The 14,811-nt window shown below is 52.5% G+C and overlaps 1 protein-coding gene across 1 annotated transcript; it reads right to left on the reverse strand.

Moving 5' to 3' along the window:
• Positions 1 to 1,935: 1,935 nt before the first annotated feature.
• FAM163B (family with sequence similarity 163 member B) lies at positions 1,936 to 2,605 on the reverse strand. Its single transcript, XM_065648774.1, has 2 exons — positions 2,513 to 2,605; positions 1,936 to 2,328 (listed from the first exon to the last, which is right to left on the reverse strand). The coding sequence occupies exons 1-2, from the start codon at positions 2,603 to 2,605 to the stop codon at positions 1,936 to 1,938; spliced, it is 486 nt and encodes a 161-aa protein (XP_065504846.1).
• Positions 2,606 to 14,811: the final 12,206 nt, after the last annotated feature.

The following is a 14,811-nucleotide window of genomic DNA, read 5'->3' on the forward strand; positions in this document are numbered from 1 at the left end:
AAACAATGGCCTGTGTTTGAAGACGCAGGGACAAAAAGTCAACCTCAAAAAACCATGTCAAAGTAGTTTATTTCTTTTTTTTTGAACTTTTTTTTTTTTTTTCTTTTTCCCCCCCTCTGTGATTCCCCCAAAGTCCTGTACAACAGATCACCAGGTGAAGGTTAGCAAAAGCCAACTGTTTGCCCACTTTCCAAGCTACATGGGAAGAAAGGAGAAAAAAGAAAAAAAGAGGAAGAAAAGAAGGCTGGCAAGAGAAGTACGGTCACGAGAAAGGCAAAGAGGAAGGCTCGATGCGTGGAAACAAACGTCAGTGAGCATGGCCACAGCGGCTGTTTCCCACCCCCGGAGCAGAAACATTGTGCTCCCGAGATGCGGCACCGCAGGGACCAAGCCCAGAATATTAAACATGTACAAAACCAAACCCAGCCACCCCCCCCACACACCCCAAACAGAACCTCCCTCCCACCCCCCCCAAAAAAGTCAAAGACTTGCAAAGACTGACTTATACTTCAAAAGATTTCCTCTGGAATTAAAAGCCATCGTGGTTAAAAGTAAAATATCCAAATGGCTTCCCATTTCATCTTTAAAAGAAGCAAGCTGAGCCTGAGCACGGCACCGAGGCCACCAGAGTCCCTTTGCAGCCAGTCCATCCTCCACCAGCCATCCCCAAGTCCAGCGCGATGCTTCTAACCTGAATAATGCACAATCCAGGAGAAAGAGGGTTGTTTGGTCAGACATATGGCGAGTATTGCGAGGTTGGAGGGGAAGAATCGAGACAGTCAGAAGAAACCAGAGCATGAAAGTCCCCACATCGGTGCTGCTGCAATGAGCGATTCCTTCTCCCAAAGCACTGAATTAACCGAACGGCTCCTTTGCAGCTGGTTTGGTGCAGAGGGTCTGTACCAGCCGCTCTGCCCTGGCCGGGTCCAGGCTGCCTGGCTGTGGGAAATGGCTCGATGGAAAAATGCAAGAGACACGGCTTTGCCTAAATCTAAAGTGTTTTGACTCATTCCTGGGTGGGGAGAAAGCATAATGTCTTTTTTAAAAACAAACAAAACCCACAAATGCATATAAAAATGTGCATGCAGGGGGAGTGGGGACATACACAGTCACACTCTTGCTTGCCCAACTCTCACTCAGAAGTCACGTACGGCATTATTTGGAGCAGGGATGCTGATTATTCGGAAGGGGCGGGTACAGGTGTATTCCTCCATCCAAATTTCCATAGCCAGGTAACGCAATGGGTTTGCAACCCCCCAGCCCAGCTCCATTGAGGGGCTGTGGGGCTGTGCCAGGGACAGGCTCTGCACCCACCAGCCATCCTAACCCTGAGGGGACCGCGCCTGTCACCCAGGAATAAATAACCAACTTGAGGAGTGGGAATAGGGCAGGACTGTGCACATCACACACACGGAGCGGTGCAGGAGGGGGTGGCAGAGGGGCAGGCAACCACAGCCCTGCGTTGCTGCGGCACCCAGGAGCCGTCGGCCACAGCGTGTCCCCACGCCAGAGCACCAGGTACCCACTGACTTGCCGTGTGAGCCACTTCGCACCCAACCCCGTGCCCCATTACTTGCTTGTCGTCAGCACTCCGGCTGAATGTTGAGGAGGAGGGGGTGTTTACTCTGTATAAAAGGACGCACAATATCAAAATCCTATTTATAAAAGAAAAAAAAAATGCAACGCAGCGCTAGAAAACCTTGCATCCCAGCTGCAACCGTCCTCCCCCTCACTCCCCTTTCGGTTATTTTTTTTGCTACCCCTTTATATCACCATTTAGCGTGTCTCTGCCCACAGAACGTAGAAATACATTCAATTATTTCCTTTTTCAAAACGCTCCTACGGACTTCCAAAAGTTCTCCCCGACACTAAAAGCCCCGGCAGCAGCGGCAAGGTGCGATGTGATGCTCCGGGGCTGGGCGAGCAGCCAGCGCCTCACACATCGGTGCTGATGCTGCGGCTGCGGGAGAAGGCTTCCCGCATGGCCGACAGGCGGTTGGGGTTGAGGGCTTGTAGGTTGGCCACGCTCACCGGCAGATCCAGATCCTCCTGGCTCACCGTCTTGTAGCTCACCCGGTCCCCCCCGTTGTGCAGCTCCTCGGGGGGCTCCTGCAGGAAGAAGGTGGGGGGCTCGAAGGGCGCGCAGCCGGGGCAGCTGGGTCGGTTCGGCGCCGGCTTCTTGCCGAAGGGTGACGAGGAGGCGTAGAGCGACGGCCCGTTGGTCAGCACTACGTTGCGGTTGCAGTGGAGCGGCGGGATGTGGGAGTGCACGGCGAAGTCGGGCTCCTCCTCATCTTCCTCGGATTCATCCTTCTTGCAGCAGTAGTACTGAAACGGGATGGCCCCGCAGGGCCGGGGCTCAGACAGCATCCCAAACGGTCTCCCCGTCACCGAGGGGCTGCCCTGTGTGTGTCACCCCTGGGGATCAGCAGGGAGGGGACACCAGGCTGCCCACGGGCTCCTGTCCCCATGGCAGCACCCTTTGGGGTCACATCCCACCCCCCAGCCTTACCTGGAGCCTACAGTAGCAGAGGACGGCGATGATACAAAGCAAAATGACAGTTGCTAATATTCCACCTGTGATGACCACGGTCCCGGCTGTCATCCGCCCTCTTCTCCATTAACAGCCTGTAAAAGTGAGCGCACGGGGTGACGGGGTGCAGTGGGGGGTCGGCTGGTGCTGTGACATTTAGTGAGCAGCAGCTCTGGGGTCACCCCGGGCTGTTCTGCATGCGGGAGGGGGAACCCAAGGGAAATAAAACCTTCTGCCCAATGTCCGTGGCACCCAGCGCACCCCCCTGGCTCCTACCTGGTGGCCTAGAGCTTCGGTGATGGGGGAAGGAGCTTTGCCGTAGGGATTTCTGAGCTGTACACGTTTTTTCTCTGAGCCTATAATCCATTTTCTCCACGAAAACAATGTGTTATTTTAATTTGGAATAACTGGAGCTGCTAAGTGAGCCTTTAATGACTGCGGGGCCAGGCGCTCTCCCCTCCCTGAGCAGCGAGCTGGGCTCCGGGATGTGTCTGCGCGGCGTGGCGAGCGCCGAGCTCCTCGCCTTCACCACGGCCAAGCCACAGCAGAATGAGAGCAAGCTCTTTGCCGCAGGGTCCCTTCCAACCCAGACTATTATTTTATGATTCTACGATGCTGGGGAGACGCGGACCTGCCTGCACACACCTGCAGCTGTGCAGACAGCGGCCCCGACACCAGTATTGCTCTGCAGCTAAAGCTCCAGCAGCCCTTTAGTGCTGCAACCATCAGGCTGGGAACAGGAGAAGTGACATAAATTAAGGGAGAAATCATATTCTGACCACCTACTCTATGAGCGCTTTAACGAAGCTGGCCTCCAGCTCACGCTATCAGGTTAAAACAAAAAAACCAGCCACCCCAGCCCCAAATTACTTCAGCACCCGAGGAAAAGCAACCGTATCTGTCAGGGATTTAACCTGCTTCCAAAGAAAATAAATCTGTGTCATATTTTCAGGCGCTTAATGTCCTGCTAAAGTTGAGTAAGTGCTGAATGGATAAAGCAGTATCGCATTTTATGTTGCTGCTGAGCAGCGCTGTAGGAGGGAAGGTAATTTATAACGATGTCTGAATGCCTTCTAGCACCATGCGGACATGGGCAATCACTGAGCCAAATCCTGCCCTCAATGCTTGGGCAAAATACTTTGAGGAGGCTCGGGGGGGAGTAAGTCAGAGTAAGGGTTTGCAAAAAAATGCATTAGTGGTTTAGAAACTATGGTTCCAGTTTAAAGAGGGATGCTCAGCCCTCAAGCCTCTCAGAGACGGGTGCTGCACCCATCAGAGAGGATCAGCACCCCAAGATGAAAGGTGGCAGGTAGGGCTCTGCCAGGGATGGCTCCCCGGCTTCCTCACCAGTTAATTAAACAGCCACCTACCCGGGGGGACAAGCCAGGGTAGCACAAAGCCAGTTTTCGTGGTTTCTGTCCAGTCACGGTCAGCCAGACACAGCATCGCAGCCACCGCTCCACCCGGAGCAAGACCATTTGCATTTCACTCTTTTTCCCTCCCATAACATACTTGTCTGATTAAAGCTGCGTACCTGGAAGCATTAAACTCTGCAAAGGGGGAGGAAAGCAGAGCGTGTGGTGGCCCATAAGCAGAACAATTCCTGTCTAGACCTCCTTTATACATTTGTTCCTAATTTCACGCTCCACAGGCTCCCAGATTCATATATTTAGTAATAAATATCCCGGTAAAAGGAAGTGCTTTGCAGCTCTGCTGTGGTCTTGGAGAAAGTATGCAGGAGCCCTGGTATGAGGAACGCAGGCACCGGGAGATGCGGTCCCAGCAGACGGTCGCTTGGCTCCGTCCTCACCCCTTGGTAACATTAGGAGCCCTCAAGCTACCAAGGATGCCTGAACCCCCCCAGCCCCTCTGCCCCATCCAAATCCAGCCCCCCAGCACGTCCTCCATCACTGCCAGACAGCAGAGAAGGGGCTGCGGTGGGATGTTAACCCCACACAAGCTGTCTGCCCCTGGCTCAGGAGCCCTTTGCCGTAGGGAAGTGGTCCCCAGCACCATGGGGTGACAGGGGATGGTGCCTCTTCGGGTTACTCAGAGCTGGTGTAGGAATGGGGGAGCTCGGATGCAATGTCTCCCCCTTCCCCAGCAACCTGCTTTATTTTCCCAGCATGCAAAGGGCACGTTGTGCTGCAAAAACCAAAGACACATCACTGCACGGTTGCTACAGGCTGCTCTGGGATGAGCTGTTTGGTTTTAGACACAATCCTCTGCCACTTGCCTGCTTTTGGCAGGACATCTGTTGCTGCAGCTACAGTGGCACCATCCCTGCAGTCCCGCAGTGGCTGGGATGTCTCAGGGGGAAAGAAAATGGTCTTTTCTGTTCCTTGCAACATGGAGAAGACACAAGCAGAGCTCCCATCAGCTCCAGCCCTGGCTCGGTGGCTTCTTTCCCACTGACGCCCCCTGCACATCCCTGCCATAGCTGAGGACATGGGCTTTGAGGTTGTGCTGTTCACGAGGAGCCAGGGCTGCAGCAGCCTCTGCTCCCCGCTGCCCATGGGCACTGCCGCGAGGGACCGATGCACCTTCCCGACATGCTGCAGCCCAACCCACAAGCAACAGAGAACAGAACAGAATTGCACTTGGCAATGCAGAAAGGAGAGGAGGGGAGGCTGAGAAATCACTCCACCCCAGCATCCCCTGCACTGCCGAGGATGCCCAGAGTGGGGAGAGGCTGCTCACAGCTGCATCTCACTCCCAGGCCAGCTCTGCAGAGACAGGACAGACTGGCTGTGCAGCCAGGGCCTCTCGGGATGCCTGCGTGGGAGGAAGGCTCCAGAGCAGCTGGGGAGGCTGAGCTCAGCCCATCCAAGGGCTCCAGCAAACACCGAGCTAACCACGGCTCCAAGACACTGAGCTCCAGGTGCTGGGGCACCCCAGCCACAGCTGGAGACTGGCCTGACCCTGTCTGCTGAAGCTGTGGGAGAATGAGAGCCAGGGAATGCTGAGACCACAGTGAGATTTCTTTAAGAGACCCCTAAGTGCCCAGCCAAGCCAGCTCCTGGGATTTACAGGTCTTAAGAACAATCTTCAGGCCAGACCTCTACCTGAATGAGACTTCCATCCATCCCATCCCATCCCCAGGGCAACACAGTCAACCCAAAGCCTTTTGCAGTCACTGAAAGTGCCATCATGGCAAGCACCAAATAAAGGGAGAGCAGGTCCCCCTGAAACTCTGCTTGCACAAGGAGACCCTGTCCTACCTGTGAAGAGCTGTAGCCCAGGGCTTGTCCTACTGCAGTGCTACCTGCATCCCCCAGCAGCCCTGGGACCTGCATTCTCTGCAGCCAGAAGCAGCACAGCTCTCTACTTAACAAGGAAGCTTGGAATTGCCCTTATTCACCCGACTGCAGAAGCCGGAGATTTAAAGTAGCCAAACGAGGTAAGAAACAACAACTGGCAGCACACACATGAGTGTTGGGAGGATTGCTCACACCTGGTACCCCAGCACCTGGAGCAGGCAGGAGCTTGGACCCCGCCATAAAAAATACACAGAATAAACAAGCAGCCAAACAGCCCACACATGAGGAACGCTCAGCTCAGACCTGCATGAAACCTCCGACTGCTGTTCTGCCGATCACAACAGGGGTCTCATGCGTGGTGGGGAGTGGGGATCAGCTCTGCCCCAGGCTTCCAAATGGTCAAGATGGAAAAAGGAGAGAGAAAAAGGGAAAAAAAAAACAAACCACCCCACATTTCCCCGGGAGTGGAGGAGGACAGCACCGTGTCCTGAAGTGACACCGTCCTGCCTCAGCTTGGCTCTGCTCCGCGCTAGCGCAGCCCTGGCCGTGCTGTGTGCTTGGCCGAGTTGCGCGGTGCTGTGCGGGGGTGTCCTCCTGCACCCAGAACGGCCACTGAGCGGGGGGCGACCCTGCACGGCCCCCCCGGGCAGGGTCACCCCCTGCCAGCTCTGAGCCTCCTCTAAGCACCATGAGCGATGGCTGGTGGGGGGTCAGCTTGTTGGGTCGCTCTGGGGAGAGGAGCCAAAGGAGAGACCTCAACGGGGGCGATGTTCAGGTTGGGAAGATTAAGTCCTATGTGGAAACTGGGAGCTGAGCAGCAGAGCACGAGTCTGACCCTCTGAGATGGAGGGTCATGAGCTCTGCGAGTCTCACCCTGGGTGGGTGACGGGGCTGTTTCCAAACTCATCCATGCACAACAAACCTCGATGCTGATGCTTCTGACCAAGCCCCACTTCAGACGAAAGGACAAGAGCTCAGCAAGAGGCCAGGGACATGAGAGAGCACGTGAGTGATGCCAGGTGTCTGAGATGCTGCTTCCCCCAGCTGCTGCGTCTTGCTGCCACTGCTGCTTTCCAGTCTGGAGCTGGGTGCAGGCAGCATTGAGGGGGGCCCAGGACCGTGGCCATGAGTAGCAAGAAATCCCACTATAATAAACTGGCCAGCGCAGAGGACATCAGAGCTGAGCTCTTGATGCTGCGAAGTTTCAGGGTGAGCCTGGCTTACGCTCCCCTGTTGCCCGCCCGGTGCCACGTCAGTGCTACGGCTCTGCCCAAGGGCAAACCCCGGAGAGCATCGGTGTGAGGGGAGGTGGGAAAGCAGCAAATAAGTCAGAAGCCAAAAATACAGTTTGGTGGCAAATGCTGCCTTATTTCTGCATTTCCCCCAGTTCCTGTAATCCTACCCAGTCAATGAATAAGAGCTGGGCTGCTAGGAACAGCCGGGCAGCGTGCCAGCAGAAGACTTTGCATTTACGGAGCCAGCGGACAGAGCAGCTGCCAGAAACACAGGCAGAGAACGTGGCTTTCCATATGAAAAACACTTTCAAGCAGAAGGCCTGCATCACTTGTGTTTGCTTTCTCTCTCTTGCACTCCAGGCCTGGGGGCTGATGCTCTGTGCAAAGAGCAGGGATTTAAACAGCCAGGTTTGATGGAGGGTGGGCTGGGGAAGGGGCACGCGGGGGCTCAGTGTCTGCGGACCCATCGCTTTGACAAGAGCAGCTGAGCACACAACACAAGGACAAGATGAGACATGTCTCATCAATCAATGCTTCCCCATCTCAGCACAAGTGCTGCCCATGTGGGACCCCCTGCACCTCCAGGCACCCCGTACTCCAAGTTGCTTTTCAACATTTTATAAGCAGAGGGCACTTAACTCCCTGCAGTGCCCTGTTTGGAGAATGCTACTCACGATTTCATGGTCTCATCCATAGCAGATGGGTCCTTTGGGGTGCTGGAGGTTGCTCAGAGATCCCAGCATCCCCATCCTCCCATCTGCACTCACTGGGACTGCACTCACCTCAGTCCCTGCTCGGACACCGGTCCTTTGCAGAACAGCTCCTGTGCTCAGTTGGTGCTTTCCCTACATTGAAAATGGGGGTTTGCACCACTAGTGACAGTCCCTGGAATAAGAAGGATTTTTGGAAGTGAGTTTATGGACATTGGAGAGGGCTCCAGCACCTGGGAGATGCAGCCAGGTCTGGGCAGGCACCCGCAGCCCGTGACACTGCCATGGGCTTTCAAATGACAAATCAGAATGAGAAGCAAAACATTTCACACCCACTTGAAACTGCATGTCCCCTTCTGGTGGCCTTAGAGCAGTTACCTGGGTTGAAGCCAATTACAGAGGTCATCAATATCCTTACAGAAGTGACACACAGTTGACGGTTCAGCTAAGCCTGCAGTGACCCTGCTGGGACAGACCCTGATATTTCAGCTCCCACTGATGTCCAGACCAGAAACGCCACATTTCAAAGGCAATCTATCCAGAGTGCCTGATAAATTATTCAGCAGATGGGACATGGCTGGAATAGTGCTGAGCTACGCAGAACAGGATCCCACTGCACGGGGTGGCTTGGGCAGGGCTGGGCTGGCAGCTCGGGGCTGTGCTGGGGACCAGGGCTCACGGGGTGACTGGGAACAGCCGAGGGCAGGAGGACAACACCGCGGCCATGGGAAGGTGATGAGAGCTGGGGTGCGAGAGAACCCTCTCCACCCGCAGGCACCGGCTCGGTGCTCTCTTGTGCTGGTTTTAGTGCCCTGGCAGTGAGAGTTTAGCCTGGAGGTACATCAGGCTCACGCATGATGAGCATCGGGGTGATACGGGGATGTATTCCCTGGATTTGCATCCATCATAACCCACGATAAACTCCTCCAGGGGCCTGGAAGGGCCAGGGACTGTTCCCCTCCTCTGTGTCCATTCTCAGCTCAGCCCTTCACAGCCAGAAGCGCTCCCTTGGTGCTCCCCGAGCGGTGCCGATGGCGGAGCTGGGGAACAGGAATGATCGAATGTCACAGCAACCTCCTCCTGTCTGCTCTGATTATCATCCGATATAACCGCACACAATAACGATCACACGTATCGTTAAAAACCACAATTTTATAATCCAAAGTCTTTTGTTAAATACGGCATAGCAGCCCAAAAACTCCTAGAAAAGCCACTGCTTTTCCGATAAGTTGTATAGGTTTTTTCCATATGCTGAGGACACACCGTATTCGTGTCCCTGCCAGGCTGTCCTGCACAAGAGCTGCTCATCACCCCCAAAACCTAGCAAAGGGGGCCCAGGCTATTCGGGAGATACATCACGCACCAACAGACACTCCAAATGTTCAGTTTTCCACGAGCTTAAAAAACCCAGAAGTTCATGGGACAATGAGGGATACCCTTCTGCCAGTTACCACTATTAGATTTTAAAACAGAGATTGGCACTTAGCGAGCCGTCTGAATTTTCAGCACACTTAAGCAGGCTGCCTTCAAAGCAAATCGGTCTCGGGGCTGCCTGCCCCAGCAGGGCGCAAGAGGGAATATGTGCTCTGCAATAATGAGGCAATAATGTCATTTAATACAACCAAATCACGCCTAATGAAAAATAATATTTGCACAGCTCATCAAAGCAGCATTGAGGCTTACTAAGCACAACTCCAGGCATGAATTTAAATGACTGCAGATGCTAAACGGAGTGCAACGGTGCGGCTGGGGAAGGATGGGGGAAAATGCTGAATCACCTGGATGGTGTATGTGCTGCCCTTGGGAATGTCCCTTCCAGTGCCCCTGGGGACATCGCGAAGGTGCTGCTGTCTCCCTGGGACAAAGGAAAGTGTCTGCAGACACCTCAGCATGGCCTGGAATAAAGCAGGGTATATTCACCCTGCTCTGCCCTTCTGACCCTCTGTAAAACTGTATAGCCACATCCTAAAAAGCATCCATAGGGATGCTATCGGTATCGATAGGGATGCTAGCAACTCAGCACTGCCCAGCGCTGCATCCCTGCACACCGGTCCTATGCTGGCCTCAGTCCAGGAGAGGTAAACCCAAAGCCAGGCCTAAGGAAGGAACTGGGACAGACACGATAGACTCACCTCCAGGTCCGACCCCGTGCAGGGTGAACTGTCACGGCCAGCCGGGCTCTGTGAGGATTTGAGAGCTGCTGTCAAACCACACCAGAGGGTTTTACCCTCCCCAGTCCCACCTTTCACTGCCCAAACAATCACACTTTGCTTAAGCACCAGGAATTATTTCCATACATCAGCTGGAAAGCAGGCTGTAATCCCAAACACACATAAGCAGCCTAAACTCCTTCAAAAAAAAAAAAGAAAAAGAAAAAAGGAAGAAAGACAGGCTGCCTTTCCACCCTGCATCATTTAATCGCCTCTTGAATTATGATTTAGTCTGCCTGAGATATTAGCATCAGAGAGAGCAGGTTTTGTTATTAGCAGCTTGAGATAAGCTACCGCAATCACTGCTGAGTGGGAAATAAGTGGGGTGGGGAGACAACTTCTAGCAGGGCAGTTTTGCAGGCTGGAAATGTCCCCTGGCCAACCTGAAAAGCTTGTATTACATTACTGAGAACTAACAAATCTTACTCCTGATCAGTACTTTTTCCTGCAATTCACTGAGCAGGTCTTGCTCCTTCTCCATCACAATCTCATGGGACAGCACAGCACCAAAGGTGGAAAAAAGGGAATTTATCCTTCTGAAAGAGCAACTCTTTCCAGAATTGCTCCGTTCACCTGGATTTTGAAAGCGACCACCCAGCATCTCCCAGGGGTGAGCCCTCAGGGCTGCCTGAACAACCACTCAGGCAACAGCAGCCCCACCTGGGATCTCCAAAGAGACATACATTGCTGCCTTAAAAAAAAAAAAAACCCACACAAAAAATGGTAGGGAGTTTCCATAGCTACAGCTTTACATTGCTCTGGCAAAAGCTCAGGTTCAACCCATGGAACGCGAAGCAAACGGAGTGTTTTTCCCACTCCAGCCCAGCAAGGTAGCGTGGTGCATGAATAAAGAAGTGAAGAGGGGAGAGAGAACTTCGTGATTTTGGAAATAATGCAGTGAACCTGCAGAGATTTAGTGCTGCCGCCAATGCAGAGGCACTGTCCCCAAGACCTGGCGATGTGGGGCTTGTCTTGCTTCGTATCTGTGCCTTGGACAACGTAACTTTGGGCTGGTGTCAGCACCACTGCTCGTGGGGAAGGACACGCACAATTACAAACTGCTCTGATCATGAACAAGAGGGCGATGGGCTGCCTCGCTGCTTGTGACCAGGAGTTTTCCTACAGGCAGTAAAATCTCCTTATGTTATCCTTTTAAATAAGGATTTATCATTGCTGCATCAGAGGAATTAATACAGACCCGTCTGAGAGGGTAATTTTCGGATTCTTGGCAACTTGCACTGAACCAGTTCCAGTAAATTTTCCTTTTTGTCCTCACCTTAATTCTGTTACAGCTTTTCCTGGGAGATGAGAGAGGGAAGTATTCGACTCAGAGGAAGAAGAAACCCCACAGCAACAAAATCGTAAGCAAAAAAAAGTGGAAAAGATAAAGTAATTCATACAGCTCAGCTGATAACTGTCATTAGATGAATAAAGAAACCGAGAAAACCTTCACACAAATTGCTCTACTCAAAACCATGTGGGCTTAACAGAGCTGCTGGGATCAAATGTTTGAAATATCGACTGTTCCCAGGGACAGCATCTTTCAGAAATCAAAACACACGTGATGGATCTTTTTGCCTAGCGCCAGCACCGGGACGCCGCAACCCCTGTCTTTGAAATGACTCCTGGATACTCGAGAGGCCCTTGAGAGCGATGCGGGGGTTCCTGCTGCCCGCACGCACGCTCTGCCGTCCCCTCGCCATCCCCAGCAGACAAAGCAAGGCTACCGCCAACACGGGAAACTGAGGCAGGATGTTCCCACCGCACCTGCCCATAACCCCCAAGGATGCGCAGGCAAAAACGCCTCCAACCCTCCTGCAAAGCAGGAGGAGACTCGCACCCCGGTGCTGCCCCAACTCCACCCCCAAATCCCGGCTGGATTGCACCTTTTTTCACTTGCACGGCGAGCTCACTGCACTTGAACATGTTTGCTTGAGCTCACTGGGAAGCAGGTGTGTTATACCGTTAAATAACACTTTCTGCCCCAGAGCTAACCTTGCTGTTGGGATGAAACGGGCACCCATAACCAAAGCAGCTCTCTAGACATCACCCTGGCCATGCCGATGCTGTAGAACAACGAGCGCTCTATTAACAGCCTGCCTCAATGGTACACCATGCACAAACCTGCTTAATGGATAAATTTAAGTCTTACAAAACCCAGACCTGCAAATGCGAACATCTTTGCTGCCCTATGCCCGGTTAGCAGACCCCAGCTCACCAAAACGCAGGCTCCTCACTTGCAATGCAGCTCTGCCAGCAGGAGATGCCCCTCGCGAGGTTAAACAGACCAGGGGTCTCTTCTGGGAACCAGGAATATATTCACCGCTTCCCAAACCACTGGCCTGTTTAATAAACCACCCTGCACCCTGGCTGCCTCTGCTCCTGGGCTCGACAGCGGAGAGACCAGGCAGCATGTGGGAGCCCTGGAATTTCTGCTGCGATCACACGATGCTTCAGTTCTGCTTCTGGTTGGTTTAATTAGGACATCAGGAAATCGCACAAGTTTGTGATGTTTGGGTTACACGGCAACATTAGCACCCCTATCAACCAAAGCACTTTTTCTTTTCAGGTTCCTGCAAATGTTCTCCTCTGTATTCAGTTTTGGAAATCTCTTTTTGAGCAAGACCCGGCACTGGCTACAGCAACAGCGTGCCGGTGTTACACATTTCTGAGGCTGGGCAACTCTAATCCTCTGCAGTCATAGCCCAGCAATATTCATGTTTTATATTTACTACCAATCAAGTCAGACAGTATTTTAAAAGCCAACCCTTTGTCTGCCAATATATCATAATATTTACGAAAGTATCCAGAAAGCAATTAAGATCAGTGCTTGGTTTCTCAGAAACCGGTATCACAGTTTTGTGTTTTCTGTAACCTATGTTGTTTTATTTAAAAATACAACAAAAACAAAGATGCGATGCCAGAAACGCAACAGAAGATATGCGCACCCAAGAAAACCCCACTTTCTGTGGGCTGAATCTGCTCCCACGAGCTACCGTGAGAATCAGAAATAATTCTTGGGAAGTCAGTAATGCTAAACTGTTGCAAATCAGAAGAAGTAAGCTGGAACTGTCTTAATATTAATCGCGTAAATATTATGCTTGTCTTTATCTCAGGAGGCACTGCCTGCCCACGAGATGTCACATCCGGGCTGCCCAGGAGGGATAAAGAGCAGCCGGGCTCATCCCACCCACGGACCCGGGTTGAAGCAGCCATGGAGGGGTTTGAGAAACACCTTTTGAAGATTTCAGTGCATTTGGATGGGGAACGAGGGGGGGACACGCTCCTGGCAGAGCTGTGGCCACGAGCAGCAGCTGAACCACGCGGCTTCTTGCCTGTCCCTGTTTGCACAAGGAAAGCAGTCGCGAAGGAAACCCATGGGACAGACGCAAGTTTGAACTACTCCCCCCAGTCCCTCCTTTGTGTAATATAACAATAAAAGCTCAAAATTTGCCTAACAGCAAGCGCAAATCAACACTTATTATCCGTCTCCTCCCGACTCCACTCCCACTCTCGCAGCACGGCTATTTTTCCCCAGATCCCACCACTAATCTTCCCAGGGCTTAGCTACCCAGCAGGCGACACCAATCAAACCGAGACGCCTCCTTTTCCTTCCATATTAGAGCCTTAGAAATTGCATCCCTGTAAATCCCCGCTCGCGTGCCTTGCAGAGGGACACGGGGACAGATCCCCAGCAGCCAGGCCACCCTCCCGCCGCCGGGGCACAGCAGCACTTGCTCCGAAAATGAGCCTCTGGCAGCCTCGATACTGTATTTTTTTCCGCGGGGTGGGGGGAGCATAGCTTGGATCGCCACAAAAGGCATCACATCTCGCTATGTAACTCACGTGTATTGTGTTAACTAAAGAGCGACAACATGCATGCTATTGTTCCGCGGCTGCTTCCTCCAGCCGAATTTACAGTGGAGCCAAAGCGCAGCAGTTATTTGCATCAAAGGAGAGCCGCTCCTGACTGTCAATCAATTTAAATATTTAAGGGTTGAATCAATTTAAATATTTAAGGGTTGGGATGTCTGTCTTAAGTAAACCTTGTCTGTACCCTGTAATCCATCCCATGGTGTTTGTGGGAAGGAAGAGGAGGAAGAACGAGCATCCCTGAAACACACAAGCTGTAATCCAGCAATGAAGGCCGGTAACAGGTAAAGGAGAGAGTTAACGGTTTGCCAAAGCTCAGGCAGGACCCACGACTGGTCTTAAAACAAATCCACACTGAGAGCAAAAAAAAATCCAGATGTAAACTGCATGGCAAAGCCCAAGCAACATCCCCTGCTTAAATGGGGATCAAACGTGGGCTCTGTACTGGGATTGAACTGTCCCTGCTGGTCACCTCGGAAAATACCGTGTTATTTCCTAGGGAAAAAAACCCAAATGGCCCAGAGGAGCGAAGGTGGAATACTGGGAATAAAAATGAGCAAAGCTATTTGTAGGTAAGCTATTTTTCTCACGGGAAACGATGCCTGTAAGTGGATGTTTTAGCAGATCTGCGATTCACATGCTGTAGCGCAGCCGCTTCAGTGACTCGTCTGGCACTTGCCTGCGAACACCCTCCGTCTCCAGGCACGCTCCGGCATCATCACAGCAAATACCCGCCTCGATGGAGCCCGTGTATCATCCTTTACAACAAAATCTAAGACATCTCTCTGTTGTGATTGCTGCCAGTTTATGAGTCTTTGAATCTCAAGACATTTTGATCCACTTCAGTCTAAGTGACCCAAGATGGGGAGAGGTCGAGGGCAACAACAACTTCTGGATCCATCACAAGGCTGTGCTGTCCCCAGAGGGTTTCAAAGCAGCCACATCACCCAGAATCCTGGGTATTTATCTTCCCCCAGGCAGCCAGTTTCC

This window comes from Caloenas nicobarica, chromosome 19 (assembly GCF_036013445.1).
Source record: "Caloenas nicobarica isolate bCalNic1 chromosome 19, bCalNic1.hap1, whole genome shotgun sequence".
Lineage (NCBI taxonomy): Eukaryota > Metazoa > Chordata > Aves > Columbiformes > Columbidae > Caloenas > Caloenas nicobarica.

Excerpts from the sequence above, each read along its gene's own strand:
- FAM163B (XM_065648774.1), bottom strand. The coding sequence starts at position 2,605 with ATGACAGCCGGGACCGTGGTCATCACAGGTGGAATATTAGCAACTGTC. Across the intron at positions 2,329-2,512 it reads TCTGCTACTGTAGGCTCCAG|TACTACTGCTGCAAGAAGGA; the intron begins GTAAGGCTGGGG and ends ATCCCGTTTCAG.